At 39.7% G+C, this 27,489-nt stretch overlaps 1 protein-coding gene across 3 annotated transcripts in view; it reads left to right on the forward strand.

Moving 5' to 3' along the window:
- The window catches only part of AGPS (alkylglycerone phosphate synthase), a 157,781-nt gene that overhangs the window by 95,734 nt on the left and 34,558 nt on the right, over nucleotides 1–27,489 (forward strand). For all 3 annotated transcript variants that reach the window (XM_075117975.1, XM_048870393.2, XM_048870394.2), the window contains exons 13-15: nucleotides 7,416–7,492; nucleotides 18,136–18,248; nucleotides 27,417–27,486. In XM_075117975.1, coding sequence (XP_074974076.1) covers nucleotides 7,416–7,492; nucleotides 18,136–18,248; nucleotides 27,417–27,486 — 260 coding nt within the window. The remainder of the gene's footprint in view (nucleotides 1–7,415; nucleotides 7,493–18,135; nucleotides 18,249–27,416; nucleotides 27,487–27,489) is intronic.

The following is a 27,489-nucleotide window of genomic DNA, read 5'->3' on the forward strand; positions in this document are numbered from 1 at the left end:
AGCTATGGAGGAAAAGGAAAAAGAGAGGAAGAAGGCACTGGAGATGGAGAAGGCAAAGGCTGAGTGGAATCTACTGGATAACCCTAACCATCCTTCCCCAACAGTCCACAAATGGGAGCAACTGTGTCCACAGTATGATAAATCCAGTGATATTGCTGAATATTTTCTCACCTTTGAGAGACTGTGCACTCTCCATAAAATTCCTGAAGCTCACAAGATGACCACATTGGTTGCAAAATTGACTGGAAGAGCTCTGGACATATTCAATAAGATGCCTATTGATGAGTCTTCTGACTATAATCAGTTCAAGGATTTGGTTTTAAAGCAATTTCAAATTACATCTGAAACGTACAGAGTAAAATTTCAAACCCTTAAGAGAGGCCCTGGACTAAGTAATGTGGCTTATCTAAACCAGATGAAGGATCTTTTAGATAAATGGGTCCAAGGAAGGGGTGTCACTAGTTTTGACGGAAAGTGTGATTTGATAGCTCAGGAGCAATTCCTGAATATGTCCATGGAGAAAATAAAACAGTGTTTATGGGATAAGGAAATGGACTCAGCAGAAAGTCTTGCTGCTTATGCTGATCGATACGAGCAGTCCCAGACGGCCAGAGAGGTGGGGCAAGCGGGAACAAAATGGGTGGAGGGAGGAGAGAGGAACAACCCTGGTCGCAGTTGGAGCGGATACCAGAAGGGACACCCTCAGACCACCCCCTACTACCGGGGGCAGCCCAAGGCCCCAACTACACAACAAGGAATGCTCCAGACACCTTATCGTCCTGCCACACTGTTCTCCAGCAACCCACCTCGCCCCAGTGACCCATCAGCTGGACGATGTTTTAAATGTAATGAGCCGGGGCATGTGAAGGCCAACTGCCCCAAGAACCCCAACAGATTACAGTTCATTGCACCAGAATCATACCAGAGGTCCTCAGGCCCAGATACCTCCCAGACACCCTCAGAGTGGAGGGAAACTGTGAGTGTGGGCGGGCAGAAGGTCACCGCATGGAGGGACACCGGAGCACAGGTGTCGGCTATCCATGCTTCCTTAGTGGACCCCAATTTAATCGACCCACAGATGCAAGTGACAATTCAGCCCTTCAAGTCCAACTCTTTCAATTTGCCTACAGCCAAGTTGCCTGTCCAGTACAAGGGTTGGTCAGGATCGTGGACTTTTGCAATCTATGATGATTATCCCATCCCCATGCTGTTGGAGGAAGACTTGGCCAATCATGTGAAGCTAGCCAAGAGGGTGGGAATGGTCACCCTCAGCCCGGCTAAACAAGCAGTCCCGCCTAGCTCTGTTCTGGAAACTTCTGCCAGGAACTGGTCAGAGGTGATGGACCCGGACCCCATGCCAACATCTACAACAGCAGTAGTGGATCCAGTCCCAGAGACCCAGACAGAGCCAGTCCCAGAACCAGAACCGGCAGCAGCCGAGAACCCTACACGAGAGGCTCAGCCAGAGCCTGAACCCCAACATAGTGCACCAGCGGAGAGTGGTTCACAGTAAATGGAAACAGCCCCATCCCCTACATCACTTCCAGAGGGACCAAGCCTAGGTCCACAATCCAATGAGGAACTGATGTCTCCAACATCAAGGGAACAGTTCCAGACCAAACAGGAAGCAGATGAAAGCCTCCAGAGAGCTTGGACGGCGGCACGGAGCAACCCACCGCCTCTCAGCTCTTCTAATCGATCCAGGTTTGTTGTAGAAAGAGGACTTTTATACAAGGAAACTCTTTCTGGTGGACACCAGGAAGACTGGCATCGTCAGAGACAGTTGGTAGTTTCAACTAAGTATCAGGTAAAGCTCTTGAGCTTGGCCCACGATCATCCTAGTGGCCATGCTGGGGTGCACAGGACCAAAGACCGTTTGGGGAGGTCATTCCACTGGGAGGGAATGGGCAAGGATGTTTCTACCTATGTCCGGTCTTGTGAGGTATGCCAAAGAGTGGGAAAACCCCAAGACCAGGTCAAAGCCTCTCTCCAGCCACTCCCCATCATTGAAGTTCCATTTCAGCGAGTAGCTGTGGATATTCTGGGTCCTTTTCCGAAAAAGACACCCAGAGGAAAGCAGTACATACTGACTTTCATGTATTTTGCCACCCGATGGCCAGAAGCAGTAGCTCTAAGCAACACCCTGGCTAAAAGTGTGTGCCAGGCACTAGCAGACATTTTTGCCAGGGTAGGTTGGCCCTCCGATATCCTCACAGATGCAGGAACTAATTTCCTGGAAGGAACTATGGAAACCTAAAGGATACTCAAAAAGAGCAAAAAACTTGATATGATAAACATGCCAGAGAGCATTCCTTCAAACTAGGGGACCAGATCATGGTCTTAAAGGCGCTCCAGGCCCATAAAATGGAAGCATCGTGGGAAGGGCCATTCACAGTCCAGGAGCTCCTGGGAGCTGTTAATTATCTCATGGCATTCCCCACCTCCAACCAAAAGCCTAAGGTGTACCATATTAATTCTCTAAAGCCCTTTTATTCCAGAGAATTAAAGGTTTGTCAGTTTACAGCCCAGGGAGGAGATGACGCTGAGTGGCCCGAAGGTGTCTACTACAAAGGGAAACGTGCTGGTGGCGTGGAAGAGGTGAACCTCTCCATGACCCTTGGGCGTATGCAGCAACAGCAGATCAAGGAGCTGTGCATTAGCTACGCGCCGACGTTCTCAGCCACCCCAGGACTGACTGAACGGGCATACCACTCCATCGACACAGGTAATGCTCACCCAATTAAAGTCCAACCTTATCGGGTGTCTCCTCAAGCTAAAACTGCTATAGAACGGGAGATCCAGGATATGCTACAGATGGGGGTAATCCACCCCTCTGGCAGTGCATGGGCATCTCCAGTGGTTCTAGTTCCCAAACCAGATGGGGAGATACGTTTTTGCGTGGACTACCGTAAGCTAAATGCTGTAACTCACCCAGACAACTATCTAATGCCACGCACAGATGAACTATTAGAGAAACTGGGACGGGCCCAGTTCATCTCTACCGTGGACTTAACCAAGGGTTACTGGCAGGTACCGCTAGATTAATCCCCAAGGAAAGGTCAGCCTTCACCACACATGTCGGGCTGTATGAATTTAATGTACTCCCTTTCGGGCTGCGGAATGAACCCGCCACCTTCCAAAGCCTTGTAGATGGTCTCCGAGCAGGATTTGGAGAATATGCAGTTGCCTACCTTGACGACGTGGCCATATTTTCGGATTCTTGGGCAGAACACCTGGAACATCTACAAAAAGTCTTCGAGCGCATAAGGGAAGCAGGACTAACTGTTAAGGCTAAGAAGTGTCAAATAGGCCTAAACAGAGTGACTTACCTTGGACACCAGGTGGGTCAAGGAACTATCAACCCCTTACAGGCCAAAGTGGATGCTATCCAAAAGTGGCATGTCCCAAAGTCAAAGAAACAGGTCCAATCCTCCTTAGGCTTGGCCGGTTATTACAGGTGATTTGTACCACAATACAGCCAAATCGCTGCCCCACTGACAGACCTAACCAAAAAGAAACAGCCAAATGCCGTTCAGTGGACTGAAGAGTGTCAGAAGGCCTTTAACCAGCTGAAAGCGACACTCATGTCTGACCCTGTGCTAAGGGCCCCAGACTTTGACAAACCGTTCCTAGTAACCACAGATGCGTCCGAGCGTGATGTGGGAGCAGTTTTAATACAGGAAGGACCTGATCAAGAATTCCATCCTGTAGTGTTTCTCAGCAAGAAGCTGTCTGAGAGAGAAAGCAACTGGTCAGTCACTGAAAAAGAATGTTACGCCATTGTCTATGCTCTGGAAAAGCTACGCCCATATGTTTGGGGACGGCATTTCCACCTGCAAACTGACCATGCTGCGCTACAGTGGCTTCATACCGCCACGGGAAATAACAAAAAACTTTTTCGGTGGAGTTTAGCTCTCCAAGATTTTGATTTCGACATCCAACACATCTCGGGCGCTTCTAACAAAGTGGCTGATGCACTCTCCCGTGAAAGTTTCCCAGAATCAACTGGTTAAAATCGTCCTTGAGATGTGGAAAATATTGTTAGTCTTTATATACTTGGTAGTATATTAAGAGGTGCATTTACTCTGTTTTCTCCTAGAGCTCCAGGAAGAAATCACAGCCAGCGTTTCACCCTATCTGTGATTTGGGGGGCGTGTCATAAATATAAAGGGAAGGGTAAACACCTTTAAAATCCCTCCTGGCCAGAAGAAAAACCCTTTCACCTGTAAGGGGTTAAGAAGCTAAGATAAACTTGCTGGCACCTGACCAAAATGACCAATGAGGAGACAAGATACTTTTCAAAGCTGGAGGTGGGAAAAGCAAAGGTTCTCTCGATCTGTGTGATGCTTTTGCCGGGAACAGAAAAGGAATGGAGTCTTAGAACTTAGTAAGTAATCTAGCTAGATATGCGTTTGATTCTGTTTTGTTTAAACAGCTGATAAAATAAGTTGTGCTGAATGGAATGTATATTCCTGTTTTTGTGTCTTTTTGTAACTTAAGGTTTTGCATAAAGGGATTCTCTGTTTTGAATCTGATTACCCTGTAAGGTATTTACCATCCTGATTTTACAGAGGTGATTTTTTTACTTTTTCTTCAATTAAAATTCTTCTTTTAAGAACCTGATTGCTTTTTCATTGTTCTTAAGATCCAAGGGTTTGGGTCTGTGTTCACCTTTGCAAATTGGTGAGGATTTTTATCAAGCCTTCCCCAGGAAAGGGGGTGTAGGGCTTGGGGGGATTTTGGGGGGAAAGACGTTTCCAAGTGGGCTCTTTCCCTGTTATTTTTGTTAGACACTTGGTGGTGGCAGCAATAAAGTCCCAGGGCAAAAGGTAAAATAGTTTGTACCTTGGGGAAGTTTTAACTTAAGCTGGTAAAAATAAGCTTAGGGGGTTTTTCATGCAGGTCCCCACATCTGTACCCTAGAGTTCAGAGTGGGGAAGGAACCTTGACAATGGGCATTGGTATGCAAATCTACTCTAGAAAGCTATTTCCAGTTAAAGTAAAAGCATATGCATTCCTTATGGAGTTGTGTATGCATTGTGTAGTGAGGAAATGAAAATGAGTGAATGCATTGTGACTTGCGTGCTAGACTTCAGTGTTTAATAGTCTTCAGTTACTGTTTTTTTTTTAGCTAACCCATATTTTTACCTTTTCAAAATGGAAGTTCTGTAATGTATTCTGACTGAGGCTATACCTGAACACAATACAGAAAATTAAACGGTTATAGAATAAACCAGCCCCTTTGCGTACTAGGGTATCTTGCAGAGAGCACATTACATTTGGTACTGTTTGTTTATGGATGTGAATCAATGCAATGTGATTGACATATGAAGACTTAGTTTAGATGCTGACTACCTGAGATTTTTCATTGAAGTGATAGCATGACAGTTAGCTTGAGACCTATCATGAAGGTATCAGTCTCCTGATTTAAATAGGAGGATGCTGATGGCAACATGCTTTCAGTGAGGGACTTAAGTCCTGGAAGTCACTTATCCTTGGGTCCAACAAACTTAGGGTATGTAGCAAGGTCTGCCGGTCCCTCCCAGGTTTTTGAGGAAGAGTGCTTTGAGGGGTAAATGAAGTGGGGGAGTAGTAATGACTAGTCCAGGGGTGGGCAAACTTTTTGGCCCGAGGGCCACATCAGGGTTGCGAGGAATCACCTCCCCAAACAGCCTGGCTTCCGCCCCCCTCCCATTTCCCTCCTCCTCCCAGGACCCCACCCCATCTAACTGCTCCCTGTCCACCCCCGGGACCCTCTGCCTCTTATTCAACCTTTCCACCCTGTTACCATGCTGCTCAGAGCAGCAGGAGCTCACAGCCCCACCAGAGCCAGTCACGCCACCCACGCTGCCCGGCAGGAGTGGCTGGCCAGAGTGCTGGCAGCGCAGCAGCGTTGCTGCGGGGGATGGGGGACAGTGGGGAAGGGGCCGGGGGGTAGTCTCCCCGACCAGGAGCTCAGGGGCCAGGAAGGTCCTGCGGGCAGAATGTGGCCCACGGTCCATAGTTTGCCCACCTATGGACTAGTCCCAATAACAGGAATGGGGGGGAGGGAAATACATAGTTCTTAAGGACTTAGATCTTTGATATCTTCTGTATTCTATTATAGTGAATGTGTACCTATAGCAAAGGACAGATGCATTTTTAAAATTTGAAATTGCAAGTTTAGATTTAAAATTTACTAACATAGTTGAAATGATTTGAAAACTGGTCTTCCACTCAGGCTTAGACCTGAGTTTAGGGTTGTTTCACTTATTCTTATCAACTTCAAGTACTTTTAAACAGCTCTCTCCATTGTTTTAAGTGTTTGTGAGATAGTTAATGGCTGCTGAAAAAACATAAACCCTGAACCTATTTCTTAAGCATGCAAAACATCTTCCAGTTTCTTTTAAAGGTTGTGGTTGAGTAAATTATTGTCCTTTATTGCCTTAACTGATGCAGCCTTTTTGTGTTTGTCAATTTTCCATGCACATTTGTCATTTATCAAATGTATATAGAGGTGTACTTTTTGCAACTTGTTCTTATCTTAGTATGCGAAGGAGAGTTGCTCTTTTTAGTGAAGAGGAAAGAAGGCTAATGAATTACTGAAGTTCATGGTTTATTCAGGAGAAAATACTTTGAAGTATTTTACAAGGAAGTATTTGGAAATACCATGTAATAGTGCATAACTTTTTTATGAATTGGGCTCACAGCATGTAAGCCAGATGTAAGGCTATTAAAATGAAGCAGTTGTGGGAGTTCAGACATTGCTAGTAACTGAAAACAATGGAAAGCACAGTAAAAGGCTTTCATCTCAATTCAACCCAGTCCTGAGGCATAGATGTTAATTTAACAGACTCCAAGATGCCATTTATGTATTCTGGTAATTTTAATTCTGTGTATGTGATTAAGGAAGCAATTACTAGTTTTATGTAGAGAAATCTGCACAAGTGATATAACCAAGAAGGGGAAAAACTCTATACACTTTACTTCATTTTTGGATATCTGTTTCAATGGTTTGGCATAACTTAAAAAAGAAATAAAACCAGCAACGACTAATTTCTGTTCCATTAAAAAATGGAGTGTGGTTTAAACTTTGTGTGCCATATACTTGTGATGACCTGAACAAAGATTAATCAGAATTACATGTCTGAATGAAGATATGGTATTGGGATAAATTTAACACGCTATTCGCCACATATTCCTTTTGAATAACAATTAATGAAAAACATTTCTCTAAAATCTCATAAAGGAGATTTCTTCATTATTAAATTTTAGGTTACAAAAACTAAAATGTTCAAAGTCCTTTCTCAGAGCTTTACCTATAAATTCCCTTATCAGAGTTCATTACATGATGAAATAAGATCAGAATTCTGAAAATCTTGCTGCTATTATTGACTTGTTAACTTATTGTTTCCTCTTTTTCCCATCCCCCAAAGGGCATGCTCTTAAACCACAGGTTGCTTCAATTTTTACATCATTTTTGGATGGGCTGAAAAAATTCTACATCACAAAGGTATTTAATATTTAATGTAATGCTATTTAGCAGTTTAAGGATTCAGAAAGTTTCTAGTACATTGTCTCATGATTTGAGGTGCTCTCGAAATGTAACAAGTGTAACAGTGCAGAAATTTCACATAATGGTTCAAGGATCTCAAGGAAATGGTGTGGGGATAGCTTGTTTTGCTATCAGGATTCCCATTCTGAATGCTACACTGCAGCAAATTAAATTGACTTTTTCTGTGCAATAATATTCATTTTAAAGTATAAAAACTAAATACTTGCACTACTTTATGTTCAGTTTTGCACAAACATTAACTAGTCCTCATAACTCCCATATGAAATAGGTATTGTCTTTCTACTACTCACAGTGTAATATGGGATAAGATGCATAGATTCGTGGTTTCCAAGGCCAGAAGGGACCATTGTGATCATCTAGTCTTACCTACTTTATTACATAGTCCATAGAACTTCCCCCAAAATAATTCCCAGAGCATATCTTTTAGAAAAACATCCAGGCTTGATTTAGAAATGGTCAGTGATGGGGAATCCACCATGACCCTTTTATAAGTTGTCACAATGGTTAATCATAGAAATGTAGGACTAGAAGGAACCTCAATAGGCCATCTAGTCCAGTCCCCTGCACTGAGGCAGAACTAAGTATGACAGGTCTTTTGTCTACCGTATTCTTTAAAACTTCCAGTGATGGAGATTCCACAGCCTCCCTAGGCAATTTTCCAGTGCTTAACTACTCTTACAGTTAGGGAGTTTTTCCTAATGCCTAACCTAAATATCCCTTGCTGCAATTTAAGCCCTTTAATTCTTATCCTGTCCTCAATAGTTTAGATCAATTTATCATGCCCCCCTTTTTATACCAACCTTTCAGGAACTTGAAGATTATCACCATGTCCCCACTCAGTCTTCTCTTCTCTTTGGAATAAACAGCCCAATTTTTTTCAATCTTTCCTTGTAGGCCGTGTTTTCTCTAGACCATAATAATTTTTGTTGCTCTCCTCTGGACTTTCTCCAGTTTGTCCACATTGTTCGTGAAGTGTGATGTCCAGAACTAGACACAATACTCCAGTTGGTGTCAAGTATCAGGGGGTAGCCGTGTTAGTCTGTATCCACAAAAACATCAAGGAGTCTGATGGCACCTTAAAGACTAACAGATTTATTTGGGCATAAGCTTTCATGGGTAAAACACCAATTCTTCAAATGAAGTTTAGATGCAGACTCCAGTTGAGGCCTTATCAATGCTGAGTAGTGCTTCTCATGTCTTGCTCACAACACTCCTGCTAATTCATCCCAGAATGATGTTTGCTTTATTTGCAACAGTATTACATTGTTGACTCGAATTTAGTTTGTGATCTACGATAAAACTCCTATCCTTTTCTGTGCTAGTCCTTCGTTGGCAGTCATTTCTCATTTTCTATTTGTGCAATTGATTATTCCTTCTTAAGTGTAGTACTTTACATTTTGTCCTTATTGAATTTCATCCTATTTATTTCAGACCGTGTCTCCAATTTGTCAAGATCATTTTGAATTCTAATCCTGGTCTCCAAAGCACTTGCAACCCCTCCCAGCTTTGTATTGTCCACAAACTTTAAGTGTATTTTCTATACCATTATCCAAATCATTTATGAAGATAGTGAATAGAACCGGACCTAGGACACAACCCTGTGGCACCCTACATGGTTTGCCCTTCTAGCTTGATTTTGAACCATTGATAACTACTGAGTATACTTTTCCAACCAGTTGTGCACGCACCTTATAATAGGTTCATGTAGGCTATATTTCTTCTTCGAGTGCTATTATGTGTCCATTTTACGTTAAGTGTGCACGAGCTGCTTGCAGTCACCAGAAATTTTTCTCCCAGTAACATCCATTGGGTTGGCCCCAGCACCACCACCCCGGTGCCACACACTGGCACAAGGGGTCCAGCAAAACCCCCACCCTCTGTTCCTTCTTACTACCTGTGACGGTCGCTGGAACTGCTCCTCTTGCTGTGGCGAACTCTTCTTAGTGGTCTTGGTTTACTTTCTTTCACCCCGGTTCTTTATTTCTCATTTGAACTGTTGTCAATTTGATGTACATTTGTTAGTTGGCATGTTTCACTTTATCAGTCTTCATCCACTCCTGGTGTCGGGGAATGCCTCGGTCTCTGGGTTTCAAGCGTAACCTGCACTCCAGTTGTCTGATGTGCTGGGAGAGACTCATATCTGGGATCTCTGCCAGATCTGCCGGGACTTGAAGTCCCATATTTGGAGGTAGCCAAACAGAACTTTTTGATGGGATGCCCAAAAGCATTATAGCAATTCCCATGCCACTGGTTTCTGTCCCTCCTTTGTCTTCGGACCGCCTATCTCACTTCAGCTCGGCCTGGTCTCTTATCACCACCAGACCACTGGTTGCTGAAGGCTGTGAAAAGGGGTTATACGCTCCAGTTAATTTCCACACCTCTCGTCCCCATTCAGAAAGCCTTCTCACAAGCAACTTCTCGCCCAGCAGGTGCAAGCTCTTCTCCTAGCCGTGGAGGAGGTTCCTTGGGATTTAAGAGAGAAGGGGGTTTACTACTGATATTTCCTAATTCCAAAGGCCAATAGGGGTCTCTGACTCATTTTAGACCCGTGCCTTCTCAACGGCTATCTCAAAAACCTGAAGTTACTCCCATTGGCCGGGAATGGCGAACTGCGGCCGCTGGGAGCTGCGGGGGGCTGTGCCTGCAGATGGTCAATGTAAACAAAATGTCTCGCAGCCCACCAGTGGATAACCCTGATGGGCCATGTGCCAAAGGGTGCCAATCTCTGCTCTAGATGCTTCCAAATTGATTGTTTGCTTCATGATCTTTCCAGGTACCAATATTAAGCTGACTAGACTATAATTCCTTGGTTGTCCTTATTCCCATTTTATAGATAGGTACTGTATTTGCCCTTTTCCAGTCCATGGGGACCGTTCTTGTTCTCCACAAGTTTGCAAAGATAATGGCTCTGAGATCTCTTCTGCCAGTTCTTTAAGTGTTTTACGATTTATTTCATTAGGCCCTGCTGACTTGAAGACATCTAGATTGTCTAAGTAATTCTTAACTTATTCTTTTCGTATATTAGCCTCCGCTTCTATCCCATTACATTGATGTTCACTATGTTTGTTGTCCAGTCACTGCTAACTTTTTTGGTGAAAACTGAAACAAAAAAGGCATTTAGCACTTCAGCCATTGCTGCGTGTTTTGTTATTGTTTTCCCCTCAGTGAGTAATTACTCTCACTGTTAAAAATGTATGCTTTATTTCCTGTCTGAATTAGTCTAGCTTCAACTTTCAGGCCTTTGATCATGCTGTACCTTTTCCTGATAGATTGAAGAGCTTGTTATTAAATATTTGTTCTCTATGGGTAATTGTAGGTTGTAATCAAGTCACCCTTTAATCTTCCCTTTGTTAACCTCAATAGATAGACTCCAGGAGCTCAATCATTATAGGGCATATTTTCTAATCCTTTAGCCATTCTCATGGCTTTGGTCTGAACCCCCTTCAATTAATCAACATCCTTCTTGAACTGTGGACACCAGTACTGGACACAGTGTTCCAGCAACAGTCACGCCAGTGCCAAATACAGAGGTAAAATAACCTCTGTATTTCTACTCAAGATTCCCCTGTTCATGCATCCAAGAGTCACATGAGTCCTTTTGACCACATTGTCACCTTGGGAGCTCATGTTCAGCAGATTATTCAGGGAAGCAGTGACTGCAACAGATGTGGGAACTGTGGTGGATAGAGTCCCTCATTCTGTAAGTGTGACATAACGTTCTTTGTTCCTAGTGGTATATGTTTATATTTAGCCATATTAAAACACATATTGTTTGCTTGCACCCAGCTTACAAAGTGATCGAGATTGCTCTGTATCAATGACCTGTCCTCTTCATTTACCAATTTCTCAATTTTTTGTGTCATTTGCAAACTTATCAGTGATTTTGTTTTCTTCCAAGTCATGAATAAAAATGTTAATGTAGGACCAAAAACCGAACTATGTGGGACCTCACTAGAAACGCACTTGTTCGATGATGATTCACTGTTTACAATTATCTTTTGAGACCTATCAGTCATCTTTTAATCCATTTTATATGTGCCATGTTAATTTTATATCTTTCTAGTTTTTTCATCAAAATGACAGGTTTCAGAGTACCAAGTCATATGTTTTACGGAAGTCTATTACATCAACATTGTTACCTTTTATCAGCCAAACTTGTAATCTCAAAAAAAAAAAAAAAAAAAAGATACCAAGCTAGACAGGATCTGTTTTCCATAAACCCGTGTGATTGGCATTAATTCTATTACCCCCTTTTATTCTTGATTAATTGAGTCATGTATCAGCTGCTCCATTATCTTATCTGGAATCTATGTCAGAGTGAGAGGCCTATAATTAGCCAGGTCATCCCGTTTACCATTTTTAATACTGGCACAATATAAGCTTTTTTTCAGTCTTCTGGGACTTACCCAGTGTTGCAAGACTTAATGAAAATCAACATTAACAGTCCAGCAAGATCCTTTGCCAGCTCTTTTAAAACTCTTGGATGCAAGTTATCCAGACATACTGATTTTAAAATGCCTAACTTTTGGTAATTCCAGAGATACCAGTGGAATGGAAAGAATGTTATCATATAAGACTACATCTGTTTTTTCCCAAAAACAGAACAGAAATGTTTATTGAACACTTATGCTTCTGCATTATTGAGAAATCTACCATTTCCATCCACTAATGGACCAATACCGTTAAGACTATATTTTCTTTTAATATACTTAAGGCAAATTGGTTGAAACTGTAGTAAAGAACAGAATTATCAGACACCTAGATGAACACAATATGTTGGGGAAGAGACAGCATGGTTTTGTAAAGGGAAATCATGCCTCACCAATCTGTTATTATGTGAGAGTCTGAACAAGCATGTGGACAAGGATGACTTAGTCAATGTAATTGATTTTCTGAAAACCTTTGACATGGTCTCTCACCAAAGGCCCTTAAGAAAAGTCAGGAGTCTGAAGTAGGGCTCTACCATATTCACGACCATGAAAAACGCATCATGGACCTTGAAATCTAATCTCCCACCGTGAAATCTGGTCTTTTGTGTGCTTTTACCCTATACTATACAGATTTTACAGGGGAGACTAGTGTTTCTCAAATTGGGGATCTTGACCCAAAGGGAGTTGCGGGGGGGGGGCAAGGTTATTTTAGGGGGGTTATGGTATTGACACCTTTACTTCTGCTTTGATTTCAGAGCCAGGTAGCTGGAGAGTGGCGGCTGTTGGCTGGGCGCCCAGCTCTGAAGGCAGCACCCCTCCAGCAGCAGCGCAGAAGTAAGGGTAGCAATCCCATACCATGCCCTCCTTACTTTTGCACTGTGCTGGTGGCAGCTCTGCCTTCAGAGCTGGGCTCTTGGCCAGCAGCTGCTGCTCTCCAGCTGCCCAGCTCTGAAGGCAGGGCCACCGCGAGCAGCAGCGCACAAGGGTAGCAGTACCGCAACACACACACACACACCCCACACACACACACAACAACCTTGCAAATCCTTCACAACTTCTTTTTGAGTCAGGACCCCTACAATTACCACACCGTGAAATTTCAGATTTAAATAGCTGAAATAATGTAATTTTATTATTTTTAAATCCTATGACCGTGAAATTGACCAAAATGGACCGTGAATTTGGCAGGGCCCTAGTCATAAGTAGGAATGTCCTCTCGTGGATCAGGAACTGGTTAAAAGATGGGAAACAAAGGGTAGGAATAAATAGTCAGTTTTCAGAATGGAGAGAGGTAAATAGCAGGATCCTGCTAGGGTCTGTACTGGGACCTGTTCTCCAACATATTCGTAAATGATCTGGAAAAAAGAGTGAACACTGAAATGGCAAAATTGGCAGACAATATAAAATTACTCAGGATGGTTAAGACCAAAGTTGACTGCAAAGAGTTAAAAAGGGAACTTACAAAACAGCGGGATTTGGCAACAAAATGGCAGATGAAATTCTATAGCAATAAATGCAACATCATGCGCGTTGGAAAACATAATCCCAACTATATATACAAACTGATGGGATCTAAACTGGCTGTTACCACTTGAGAAAGATCTTGGGTAGTTCTCTGAAAACAGCTGTTCTATGTGCAGCAGTGAAAAAAAGCTAACAATGTTAGGAACCATTAGGAAAGGGATAGATACTGACAGAAAATATAATGCCACTATATAAATCCGTGATATGCCCACACCTTGAATACTTCATGCAGTTCAATTGCCCCAACTCAAAAAAATATATATTCAAATTGGAAAAGGTACAGAGAAGGGCAACAAAAATGATTTAAGGGTGCAGAACAGTTCCATAAAAGGAGAGATTAAAGAGACTGGGACTGTTCAGTTTATAAAAGAGACAGATATGATAGACATCTATAAAATCATGAATGCTGTGGAGAGAGTCAATAATGAAATGCCGTTTACCCATTCCCATAATACAAGAACAAAGGTCACAAAATGAAGTTAATAGGCAGCAGATTTAAAACAAAAGGAAGTACTACTTCATTCTCCCAGTCAACCTTTGGAACTCTTTGCCAGGGAATGTTGAGAAGGCCAAAAATATAACTGGGTTCAAAAAAGGATTAGATAAATTCGTGGAGGATAGTTCCATCAATGGCTATTAGCTAGGATGGTCAGGGATGCAACCCCATGCTTTGGGTGTCTCTAAACCTCTGACTGCCAGAAGCTGGGGTTGGATGATGGGGGATGGATCACTCAATAATTGCCCTGTTTTGTTCATTCCCTCTGAAGCATCTGGCATTGGCCACTGTCAGAAGACAGGATACTGGGCTAGATGGACCATTAGTCTGTCCCAGTATGGCTGTTTATGTTCTGAAAATGCCTTCTTATTGTGTCTCTCTCCCCTCCCACCCCCCCACCCCCGGCACTTTTTAACAATGATCATTTAGAATTATAATCCTATCCTCCAAAACACTTGCAACCCCTCCCAGATTGCTATCGTCTGCAAACTTTATAAGTGTACTCTGTATGCCATTATCTAAATCATTGATGAAGATATTGAAAAGAACCGGACCCAGAACTGATCCTTGCGGGACTCCATTCGTTTTGCCCTTCCAGCATGACTGTGGACCACTAATAACTACTCTCTGGGAATGGTTTTCCAACCAGTTATGCACCCACCTTATAGGAGCTCCATCTAGGTTGCCTTTCCCTAGTTTATGAGAAGGTCGTGCGCGACAGTATCAAAAGCTTTACTAAAGTCAAGATATACCACGTCTACCGCTTCCCCCTCTATCCACAAGGCCTGTTACTCTGTCAAAGAAAGCTATCAGGTTGGTTTGACATGATTTGTTCTTGACAAATCCATGCTGACTTACTTACAAATTGATTGCATAATTATTTTCTCCATTATCTTTCCAGGTATAAAAGTTAAGCTGGCTGGTCTATAATTCCCTGGATTGTCCTTATTTCCCTTTTTGTAGATTGGCACTATATTTGCCCTTTTCCAGTCTTCTGGAATCTCTCCCATCTTCTGTGACTTTTCAAACATAATTGTTAATGGCTCAGATATCTCCTCAATCAGCTCCTTGAGTATTCTAGGGTACATTTAATCAGGCCCTGGTGACTTGAATACATCTAACTTTTCTAAGTAATTTTTAATTTGTTTCCCTATTTTAGCCTCTGATCCTACCTCATTTTCACTGGCGTTCACTATGTTAGACATCCAATCACCGCTAACCTTCTTGGTGAAAACCGAAACAAAGAAGTAATTAAGCACCTTTGCCATTTCCACATTTTTTGTTATTGTTTACCTCCCCCACCCCCAAGCCGCCATGAGTAACGGGCCTACCCTTTCTTTAGTCTTCCTCTTCCTTCTAATGTATTTGTAGAATGTTTTCTTGTTACTCTTTTATGTCTCTTGATCTCATTTTGTGCCTTGGCTTTTCTAATTTTGTCCCTACATACTTGTGTTGTTTATATTCATCCTTTGTAATTTGACCTAGTTTCCACTTTTTGTGGGACTTTTGTTTGTTTGTTTCCGATCATTGACGATCTCCTGGGTAAGCCAGGGTGGTCTCTTGCCCTACTTCCTATCTTTCCTACGCAGTGGGATATGCCGGTAATAATGTCTCTTTGAAAAATTGCCAACAGTCTTCAATTCCTTTCCCCCTTAGACTTGCTTCCCATGGGATCTTACCTACCAGCTCCCTGAGTTTGCTAAAGTCTGCCTTCTTGAAATCCATTGTCTTTATTTTGCTATTCTCCCTCCTACTGTTCCTTAAAATCATGAACTCTACCATTTCATGATCACTTTCACCCAAAAAGTTGGTGTCTTCCACTTTCAAAATCTCAGCTAGTTCCTCCCTATTTGTTAAAATCAAATCTAGAACAGCCTGTCCCCAGTAGCTTTCTCCACCTTTTGAAATAAAAAATTGTCTCCAATATATTCTAAGAACTTGTTGGATTTGTTGTGCTTTGCTATGTTATTTTCTCAACAGATGTCTAGGTAGTTGAAGTCCCCCATTACTACCAAGTCTTGTGCTTTGGATGATTTTGTTAGTTGCTTTAAAAAAGCCTCATCCACCTCTTCCTCCTGGTTAGGTGGTCTGTAGTAGAACTCCTTCCATGACGTCACCTTTGTTTTTTGCCCTTTTATCCTTACCCAGAGACCTTGAACAAGGCTGTCTCCTATTTCCATCTGAACTTCAGTCCAAGTGTATACATTTTATATATATGACACCACCGCCTCCTTTTTTCCCTCTTGTCCTTTGTGAGAAAGCTATACCCTTCTATAGCAATATTCCAGTCATGCATATTATCCCACCGAGTCTCTGCGATGCCAAGTATGTCATAGTTGTGTTTTGTTTACTACCATTTCGAGTTCTTCTTGCTTATTCTCCATACTTCTTGCATTAGTATACATCTATCACAAATGTCTATCTTAGTTTCCCATCTATGTAACTGGAATAATAACTTGCATCATAGCTATGTTGTGAAAATAAATTCATGTTTGTGACACATTCAGATGCTACAGTGAGCACCATAGAAAAGTCCATAAGGAAATTAGTAATCTTGTATCCAAATAAGGGTTTGATCAGTGTGAAGTATATAAGGCCTAGGGCTACACATTGAACGATCAGCATAAAGCAAAATATTGAATAGCTGCTTATTCAGTGAACTTGTTTATTCCATGCAGTAAACGAGGCAGTGTGCTGTGGAAAAAATAGTAATGATCACGTAGTTAGTGTATCCTAATGCAAGCACTTGAGAGCTTAATTAAGACTTCACAGGTAACTTTAGTTCTGGCATTTGCAAACTTTTGGATGCGTTTCTTTACCGCCTAGGTAACATGTTGGTTTGTATGTAATAATGTATATTTTTATGTATCTCTTATATGCATACCTAAGCTAAAGTCCATTATTAATTTGATTGTTTTTATCAGTTCTGCCCTGACAGTAAAGTTATTCTCTTTTCATGTACCTCTTTTTGTTCCCGTTTTGTTTCTGTGCTTAGCTCTCTCCCCTTATACAACACACTTCTTAGTCGATACCCATTTCTTTGACCCTTTCCACTTGGACAATAGGAAGGGCCTTCTGCAACCTCCTCCTACTTTATATTCTTCCCCACTCCTTTCCTAAAATTCTCTACTTGGTGAAAGCTTTCTGGAGTCAGTGAATACGCTTTCAGTGACTATTAAAGAGCAATATGCAAGCCTGTCCCTCTCTTGGAATATCTTCATTGATCTTTGACCCTGCGCCTACCAAAGCTCCAAACTCCCATTCTTGGAACAAGAGACTAAATGCACTTCCAGACCAAGATAATATCAAACCACTTGATGAAGTTTCGTCCCCTTCCACTTTTGCACTTGTGGTATACTCCTCCCCTACTTTTTAAATTCTTCTTCCTTGTTTATTTTCCTCCTTTCCTTATAGTGCACTCCCCGGTCCAGGATTGCATGAATGATAATGCTTCTGGCAACAATGCTTGACCAGCATAGTGACTCATGCTTCTGGTTGCTTTTCTTTATCATTTTTGTAGAGTAATATTAAGTAGGAACAGAAGGGTTCACACATTTCCTTCTAACAGCTTGGAGAATCAAGACTCCAAACAGATAGGTTCATCTTTCCTCTCTGCCCTTCTATTCAAAGTTCCTTTAGCAGTGCAGAAGCTTTCCCTCTGCAAGTCCAGTATAATGAAACTGTCTGGGATCACGTCACTGCCACCTCCCAGTGGTGTTGAGGTGAAAGCAGTAACATTAAGGGCATAATTTTCATATGGAAGAATTTCTAAGAGGAACATTAAATTCCCTTGTTCCTGTGCTGTGTAAAACACCTCCACTTAGTAATTTGTCATATAACATATCAAATGTCTGTATTCTTCTTCAGTTGTTCAGTATAGTGCACAAAAATTTCTATGAATGATGTCAAGAGTGCTTGAAAATAGACTAGGAAATATCTGAAACATTCTGTGCAACTTGTTTTCTTTAGTTACTGTTCTATTCCTATCCCACAAGAATACTTGCTAACCCAAAGTGACTTTGAGTACATTGTACCTATGTGTAGTTGAAGGAAAAGGAAAAAGTAGATTTACTTAAGCCTGGATTCTGCCATGTGGACTATAACATGATACAGATATTTTCTTTTCACAGTTTAAAGGATTTGATCCCAACGAACTGTGTGTAGCTACATTACTCTTTGAGGGTGACAGAGAGAAGGTTCTTCAGCATGAAAAGCAAGTTTATGATATTGCTGCCAAATTTGGGTATGATTTTCAAGGCATTTTATTTCTGATATGGAGTGTCTGTTAAATTTCCCAATTAAAATTAGGCTACTGCATTTTTAAGACAAAAACAAAATGGAAATTTTATGTGTTTTATGTCCTTAAACCATTTTATAAAGTTAAAATGAAAATCTGTAGAATTAAATATATAATGTTCCCTTTACAGTTAAAAGCCATTTAATTTTCTGATTAACATTTTAATTTGAGAAACTGCAGGTTAGATATACAGTTTACTACAGTATCTGACTAAATATAGAATCTGAAATGTTGTTAAAGCTTTCTTTCATGCTAGTCATAGTGTTCAGACTTGTAGACCTGGAAACTGGCTGCTATTTTGTGACACTAGAGTAGCGTCCTTCCTAAAGCACAGAGGAGGGAGACAAAATTATAAGGTTAATATTTGGAAATAATGACTAGAGCATATAAAAAAAGGAAGCTTATTTTAAGGGGAAATTGTGTTTAATCAAAGGAATTTGATGAATTAGCTGCATCCCACCCCTTGTCACTGATTGTGTTGTGCTGTTACAAAGGGACAGAAAACATTTCACTTCAGTAACAGGCTGAGTAATGATAGGGTGGTTTCTGTCCATCTGGCTTGATTGATTACAAGACTGATTGATGAAAATCATGGTGAAGATCTCATTTGTCAGAACTGCATTTTTATTTCCTTTTTAAACAAACTCTTTGCTATTATTTACTCTCCTTACTAACACTTTTAATTCTAATTCTCAGTTTCACTTTTCATATGTTTTGAATTAAGCAGTCAGTGCTGTACTTTATAAATTCATATTAAGTTTTTCTGTGCTTCTAGACCATCTTTTAAAACTCGCACTGTAAACCAAATTTTCCATAGGTGGTTCGGAAAAGCATGTTTAACAAACAATATGGTATCCTTTGGTCCTTCTTGAATATATAAAATTCCCGTGATTTTTTTTTAAGTGCACTTTATTAGCTTTTTTTCTATTACATATAAAAATACACAAGAACGTAAGGTGGCAAAGACAAGCACTCAGACGTTAACAAACGCCAGAATTAAAGCTGCTAGTGCAACCATAAATCATCCCCCTGTGTGTATATATTATAACTCTTTAATTACATGATCACATACGACTTTTTCCACAGGATCCCTGTTTCATTCACTGCATTGAAAACAGGGTGTTATAAATGGAAAGTATTAGGCAATCTTACCTATAGGTGGAGCTACCCGTTCTGCATATAGTAATAAAAGTGAGGCTTAATTTTGATCAGTTTAAGCTTCTAGCTCCATTTTTATTTGTAAATTACTTTCATTTTTATCCCTCTTCATTGTGGGGTTTCTTTTCTAGACCAGAGTCCTCAGGTCTCATGCCACTAAAACAATTATGATGCCCTTTGTTGCAGCCATAAGATTCAAGCCAACGAAAAATAAGACCCCTCTTTCAGCACTGTTCCTCTATTGGTGGGTTTGTGTTGCTGCTGAGCAATACAAGTCTCCCCATCTCTTGCCTTCTCTGTGGCCCCAATGTCTTTGCTCACTCATGCCCAAAGCACCTTTGCGACTTAATAGTCTACTATTAGAGCCATTCCAGTTTTGCTCACCTGGTGAATACAAGAGTATGTAAATCCAACCTATATCTCTTAGTTATGAATTCAAGGAGCCACTATTAAGATATCTGTGGAATGGTGTAATTTCATATATTTGAACACATCTGTATTCTGCTGAGATGTCCTGCACATACTACTTATTTTCTCAGAACTTTGTGGAAGAGCTAAGATGGAATTCTCATAATTTTGGATCATATCACATTGCATAAAAACATATATGTGCTGAAATATTTGTTTAAATAATACTCCTTAGAAGTTTACTTTCATTTTTAAAATGGAAATAGAACTGTGGAGAGAGAGTGAGTCAATTAGTTCAGAATTAGGAAATATTTAGATAATTTAAAAAAACAAAACAAAAACATTAAGACCAGTGGTTAATCAGTCCAGGTCTTTTCAGTTATTTTTCCATAGTAGTAATTTGATGGTAGAGATTATTTGTAAAAAGACTTAAAAACAAACAAACAAACAAAAAAAAACACTAAGGCTCTCAATTAATCACAGTTAACTCATTCGATTAACTTAAAAAAATTAATTGCGATTAATAGCACTGTTAAACAATAGAATACCAATTGAAATTTATTAAATATTTTTGGTTTTTCTAAATATTCAAATATAGATTTCTGTTACAACACAGAATACAAAGTGTACAGTGCTCACTTTATATTTTATGACAAATATTTGCACTGTAAAAATGACAAAAGAAATAGTATTTTTCAGTTCATCTCATACAAGTAATGTTGTGCAATCTCTTTATCGTGAAAGTGTAACTTACAAATGTAGATCTTTTTTGTTACATAACTGCACTCAAAAACAAAACAGTGTAAAACTTTAGAGCCTACAAGTCCACTAAGTGCTGCTACTTGTGCAGCCAATCACTAAGACAAACAAGTTTGTTTACATTTATGGGAAATACTGCTGCCTGCTTCTTATTTACAGTGTCACCTGAAAATGAGAAAAGGCGTTCGCATGATACTTTTGTGGCTGGCATTGCAAGGTATTTACAAGCCAGATATGCTAAACATTCATATGCCCCTTCATGCTTTGGCCAGCATTCCAGATGATATGCTGCACATCTACCAATGTGATATATGCCATCATGTGCCAGCAATGCCCCTGTACAATGCCATGTATATTGGCCAAACCGGACAGTCTCTACGCAAAAGAATAAATGGACACAAATCTGATCTCAGGAATCATAACATTCAAAAACCGGTAGGAGAACACTTCAACCTCTCTGGTCACTGAGTAACAGACTTAAAGGTGGCAATTTTGCAACAGAAAAGCTTCAGAAACAGACTCCAGTTTAATAAGATAATCCCACCTTGATTATCATACACACTGTAAGGAGAGTGATCACTTTGGGTTTGTGTGGGAGGTGGGGGGGGGGGGGGAGAAAACCTGGATTTGTGCTGGAAATGGCCCAACTTGATTATCATACACATTGTAAGGAGAGTGATCACTTTAGATAAGCTATTACCAGCAGGAGAGTGGGGTGGGGGGAGGTATTTTTTCATGCTTTGTGTGTATAAAAAGATCTTCTACACTTTCCACAGTATGCATCCGATGAAGTGAGCTGTAGCTCACGAAAGCTTATGCTCAAATAAATTGGTTAGTCTCTAAGGTGCCACAAGTACTCCTTTTCTTTTTAGACTCCAGTGAGAAACTGCTGAGCTTGAATTACTATGCAAACTAGATACCATTAACTTGGGTTTGAATAGAGACTGGGAATGGCTGGGTCATTACACATATTGAATCTATTTCCCCATGTTAAGTATCCTCACACCTTGTTAACTGTCTAAATGGGCCATCTTGAATATCACTACAAAAGTTTTTTTTCTCCTGCTGATAATAGCTCATCTTAATTAATTAGCCTCTTACAGTTGGTATGGCTACTTTCACCTTTTCCTGGTGTGTGTGTGTGTGTGTGTGTGTGTGTGTGTGTGTAATATATATAATAATCTTACTATATGTTCCATTCTATACATCTGATGAGGTGGGCTGTATCCCATGAAAGCTTATGCTCAAATAAATTTGTTAGTCTCTAAGGTGCCACAAGTACTCCTGTTCTTTTTGCGGATACTGACTAACACGGCTGCTACTCTGAAACCTGTTAACAAAATGTGTTAGTTTAAATTTGTGACTGAACTCCTTGGGGAGAATTGTATGTCTCCTTTTCTGTTTTACCCGCATTCTGCCATATATTTCATGTTATAGCAGTCTTGGATGGTGACCCTGCACATGTTTGTTTTAAGAACACTTTCACAGAAAATTTGAAGGTAAAACGCAAAGAAGATACCATACAAGATTTCTAAAAGTAGCTACAGCACTCACACAAGCTTTAAGAATCTGAAGCACCATCCAAAATCTAAGAGGGATGAGGTGTGGAGCATGCTTTCAGAAGTGTTAAAAGAGCAACACTCAGATGCAGAAACTACAGAACCTGAACCATCAAAAAAGAAAATCAACCTTCTGCTGATGGCATCTGACTCAAATGATGAAAATGAACATGCGTCGGTCTGTTCTGCTTTGGATCATTATCAAGCAGAACCCATCGTCAGCATGGATGAATGTCCTTTGGAATGGTGGTTGAAGCATGAAGGGACATATGAATTTTTAGCACATCTGGCACATAAATATCTTGCAACACCAGCTACAATAGTGCCATGTGAATGCCTCTTCTCACTTTCAGGTGACATTGTAAACAAGAAGCAGGCAGCATTATCTCCTGCAAATTGTAAACAAACTTGTTTGTCCGAGTGATTGGCTGAAGTAGGACTGAGTGGACTTGTAAGCTCTAAAGTTTTACATTGTTTTATTTTTGAATGCAGTTTTTTTGGTACATAATTCTATTTTTAAAAGCTCAACTTTCATGAGACAAGTACTGTAGTGAATTGAAAAATACTATTTCTTTATATTTTTTATTACAAATATTTGCACTGTAAAAAGCAAAAGTGAGCACTGTACACTTTGTATTGTTGTAATTTAAATCAATATATTTGAAAATGTAGAAAATACCCAAAAATATTTAAATAAATGATATTCTATTTAACAGTGCGATTAATCGTGATTAATTTTTTTAATCACTTGACAGCCCTTGAACAAACATGATCTGATTCAAGAATGTTATAATAATTTGTTAAACACAAACAGTATTCGGTGTTATCCAAAACACACACAGATATGGTCTTTCTCCGAGAGGAAATCTTCAGTCTAAAACTAGAACCTGAGAAACCTCAAATGTTGCCAGGTTTTATTCTGACTCTCAGGTTTAATATGTCAAAAGGTTCCCATAAACCTGTTGCTGAATCTTTGTTTTCTCGGTATCAGGGAGAAGTTTTCCTGAAACTAGCAATCAGTGTTGTTTTGTTACGCTAGCAACCTTAAGCTATTTAGCTACAAAAGCACCAAGATTCAGCAGTTTTGTAATGGTCAAACCCAGTAATTTTTAGCCAATCAGAATGAGGTTTTTTGGTTCATACAAAACTGAAACTAGGGAGTTATGCAATCTGAACTAAATCTAATAGAAAGATTGATCATGAAAAACTGATTGATCTAGCAGAGCTGAATGAAGTATTATGTAAAAAAAAACCCGTAGAACTATGACCACTTAAAATTTCAATATTAACATAGATGAGATCAGTTAAATCTTGTCCATTTTTGTCTAGGAAAAAACAACCAGGAATTAAGTCCCATTCACATCTAAGGAAGCAAAAGTACGTAGCATCAAGGACATTGCAGTGATGGTAATGAGTCAGGTTTTGTTGTAAATGCAGTTTGATTCAAGCACCTGATTCAAGCATCTTTTTACATTCAGGGCTTAAAATTTAAATCTCATTTTCGCTTCATAGTCTGTTCAGCAATGGGCTAATCAAGTCATTAATCACTTGAAGAAATATTGATGTTAAGCTACTAACATTTGTTTTGATCATATTTGATCACTGAGACTCACATTCCTAGCTTTTTACTAAATCTCCAAGTGAACAACAACAAATAGGCAGAGATCTTTATTTTAACTGATGCTGTTTAGAGAGATTGTTTGCTTTTCACATTACTTTACACTGATGAGCTTTTTACTACATGACTGCAGAAAGTATATAATGAAGTATAAATCTTGCTTATGGAAAATAACTTAAAATTAACAGAAAAGCAAAGTTCACCTGTCCAAAACTCTTACCTTATATTCCTGATTGTATGGAATGCTTTTTGTGTATTGAGAGAAGAGCAAGGCGAGTGTTCAGGAGGACACTATCCCATTGACTGTAGGGGAGAGGCAAAGCCAAATTTAGAAGTTTAATCAAACATATGGAGAGTAGGCTAAAGTTTTACAAGCTGTTCTGAGATTTTCCGGCTGCATTCCTTTAGTTTTGAGGAAAATGTTCTTTGAACTCTCCATTTTCAATGTGAATTATTTTAGAAACACCAGTGATTGATTTAGAGGATCTTTTTTATCTAGGAACTGTGTGGAATCTACTAAGAAAAGCTTAACTTCATTTAATTTTTACCTCTTCTTATGGCAATCCTCTTAACTTTGGAACTATGGTCAACCTTTTATATTCTCTTGACACATGTGGAGTCTATTAAAGAACAATATAGATAAGTAGAAGTTTTTTTTTTTTAAATGGAGTCATGAAGATTTAAGCGGTTTCATCTCCAGCTCAGTGTTATGACTTGTTTCATTCTAGGTTTTCTTGTTCAGTTCTTAAAGCTGGTGGTTGTAGCACTGATACAGAAAAGAAGTTGGGGTTAATAAACCTCTGGTGAGAAAATATTGAAAAGGAATCAGGAACATCTTACACTCAGGCCTGTCTTTTCAAAACTAACAAATGGGGCAGGGACAGTGGTTTTTTTTGTTCTGTTTGTGCAGAGTCTTAACACAATGAGGTTCTAGACCTAGGCACTATGGTAATACAAATAATATGGGGTGCTTCCATTTTTGTGTGCTCACTTTGAGACACAATAAAGGAGCTTGATTTTCAGAGGGCAGATGCTCAATACTTTCTGAAAATTGGGTCCATTTAAGTTGATGATAAAAGGAGAGGGCAGCCATTTTTCAAGAAAACAGTTCTTACTGGAATTCTTTGTAGAAGATTGTTGTCCATAATCCCCTGTTGGAGAAGAAACTTTTAGTTACGAAGAATGGCAAAACCATTAATCCTAAATGTTTATTTTCCAAATCTGTCCATTGCACCAGACCTATTCAAGAGGGAGAACAGGAAGGAAGGGAAGGACAGGCACAAACTGAGGAAACTGGGAGAGTTTGGATGGAATTTTATCGAGGGGTAAACTGTGTGTGTATGGGGGGAGGGGGAGAACAGGAGCTGGTAGAAACTGACTTTTATGCTGCTCCAGACTGGAGTAAAGCAGGCAGAACACACTGGTGAATCTGGCCCAAAAAGATTTCAAACTGATATTACATGTGTTCAGATAATTATAAATATCACGTAGTAACGCTCTTTCTTCATTTTTTGTTAACTGCTCATGTATGTAGTTTTTAATCTTAAAAAAAAAAAAGGAAGAAAGAAATTCCTCGATATAAAATTATATTAAATTGAAGGTAAGGTAATGGTGTAATTATTCAAAAAAACCCAACAAGCATTATAACTATGGACAAGGTAGTCATACAGTGTGATCTGGATTGCTTAGTTAAGCTAGGTCTAGTCAAACAAAATGTATTTTAAAATAACCAAATTTTGAAGTCTTACATCTAGGAACAAAGAAGGAAGGTCATGCTTACATAATTGGGTAATGCATCCTGGATAGCACGGATTCTGAAAAGGATTTAGGGGACATAATGGACAAGAGCTCCCAGAGCAATGCTATGGTTAAAAGGGCTAATGAAATAGTTGGATGTATAATCAGGGGAGTAGGAAAGTGGTTTTTACCTTTGTATATTACACTGATGATACATACACTAGAATGCTGTGTCCCGTTCTGGTTCCCACATTTTTAAAAGGATGTCGAAATATTGGAATGAGTGCAGAAAAGAACCACAAAAACTATTTGAAGGTTTGAGAAAATGCCTTACAGTGAGAAACATAGAGGTCTGTCTGTTAATCTTGTCAAATAGAAGATTGAGAGATTACTTGATTACAATGTATCATTAATTTTGTGGGGAGAACATACTAGATGCCCAAGGGCTCTTCAGCCTAGCAGAGAAAGGCATAACCAGAATCAATGGCTGGAAGCTAAAGCCAGATAAATTCCAATTAGAAATAAGGCACAGATTTTTAATGGTGAGGTTGAATGACACTTGGAACAAACAACTAAATGCAATGGTGGATTCTCCATCTCATGATATCTTCAAATCAAGATTAGAAGGCTTTCTGGATGATGCACTTCAGTCAAACACAATTTGGGGGCCAGACTATATGATGTAATGGTTCCTTCTGCCCTGAAAAATCTATGAAAATGCAGGAAATCCAGAGTTTAAGCTTAATTTGAAAGACAAACATGTTAAGATGTGGAAATGCACAATGAAGGCATCCAACAACTTTAGTGCTGCCTTCGTGACATGAAGAGAGGAAAAAATGAGGGAAAAAAAAACCTATTGTCTTTTAAAATCTGCTTAATATAGTCTATTGTACACGCTAATCATAATTATGTTTTATTACATGGTATTGTTGTTGTTATGAGACAGAGTTCTGGTGTGCTAACTGTGCACTTCCCTATATGTTTGCATTTCTTTTGTTTAATCTTAACTCTGAATTTCCTGGGATTATAGTGCTCGACTTTGGGATAATTGCACAATCTCTGTAATACGTTACCCTGAATTAATCATCGGGTCTTTCAACCTTAATTCCAGGTTGAAACCTCCTTATTTGGAAGTCATGACAATTGCATGATTAGTAGTAATAACTTGTATTATAGTGGCAGTTAGAGGCCCCAGTGATGGTTTGGGCCCCATTGTTCTAGACCCTGTACAAACATCTAGTAAGAATACATACCTTTTGATAGTTTTAGGTTTATATATATAATTTTTAATATTAAACTTTTTAGACTATCATCTTGATTACCCAAATTCTGTATCCAACTTAAAATAAGACGAAATTTCGGGTTTTACAAATAGAATAGATTTAAAAGTGTGTAGTGGACACATTTTTAATACTAGCAGTTTACTGTCTTCTAAAAGATTCACACTTTTAAAAGAAAATCACACTTCTGATGGAATTTTTTACCTACGATTTTTACAAGTAATGTCTATGCTTAGCATCACTGAGAAATACTCCCCCCACCCCCGCCCCAGATTGTTAATTTTGTACATAACTATTCCATGTATAGCGAGTTTCACTGTTTACCCGGTCTGTATGATCAGTTCCCCTTCTTCGTGTGGGCCTTTCAACAACCAGGGATAAAACATTGTTTTTAAAAAATAGGAGGATTTCTGCTAGGTGACCTGAAACAAATTTCAACTCTGGTTTAAACTGGAAACCATTTCAGGTTGAAGTTGTTGCTGATCTATTTGCATATAAATTTCTTGACCCAAAGTATTTTATTATTTTTATTGGAAAGCTGTGAAAAACAGTTCACTTGAAATCCATGTTAATAATTAACTGTCATCAATTGCAGTGGTCTGGCAGCTGGAGAAGATAATGGACAGAGAGGTTACATGCTGACATTTGTCATCGCTTACCTTCGGGTA

Source organism: Caretta caretta, chromosome 11, assembly GCF_965140235.1.
Source record: "Caretta caretta isolate rCarCar2 chromosome 11, rCarCar1.hap1, whole genome shotgun sequence".
Taxonomy (NCBI): Eukaryota; Metazoa; Chordata; order Testudines; family Cheloniidae; genus Caretta; species Caretta caretta.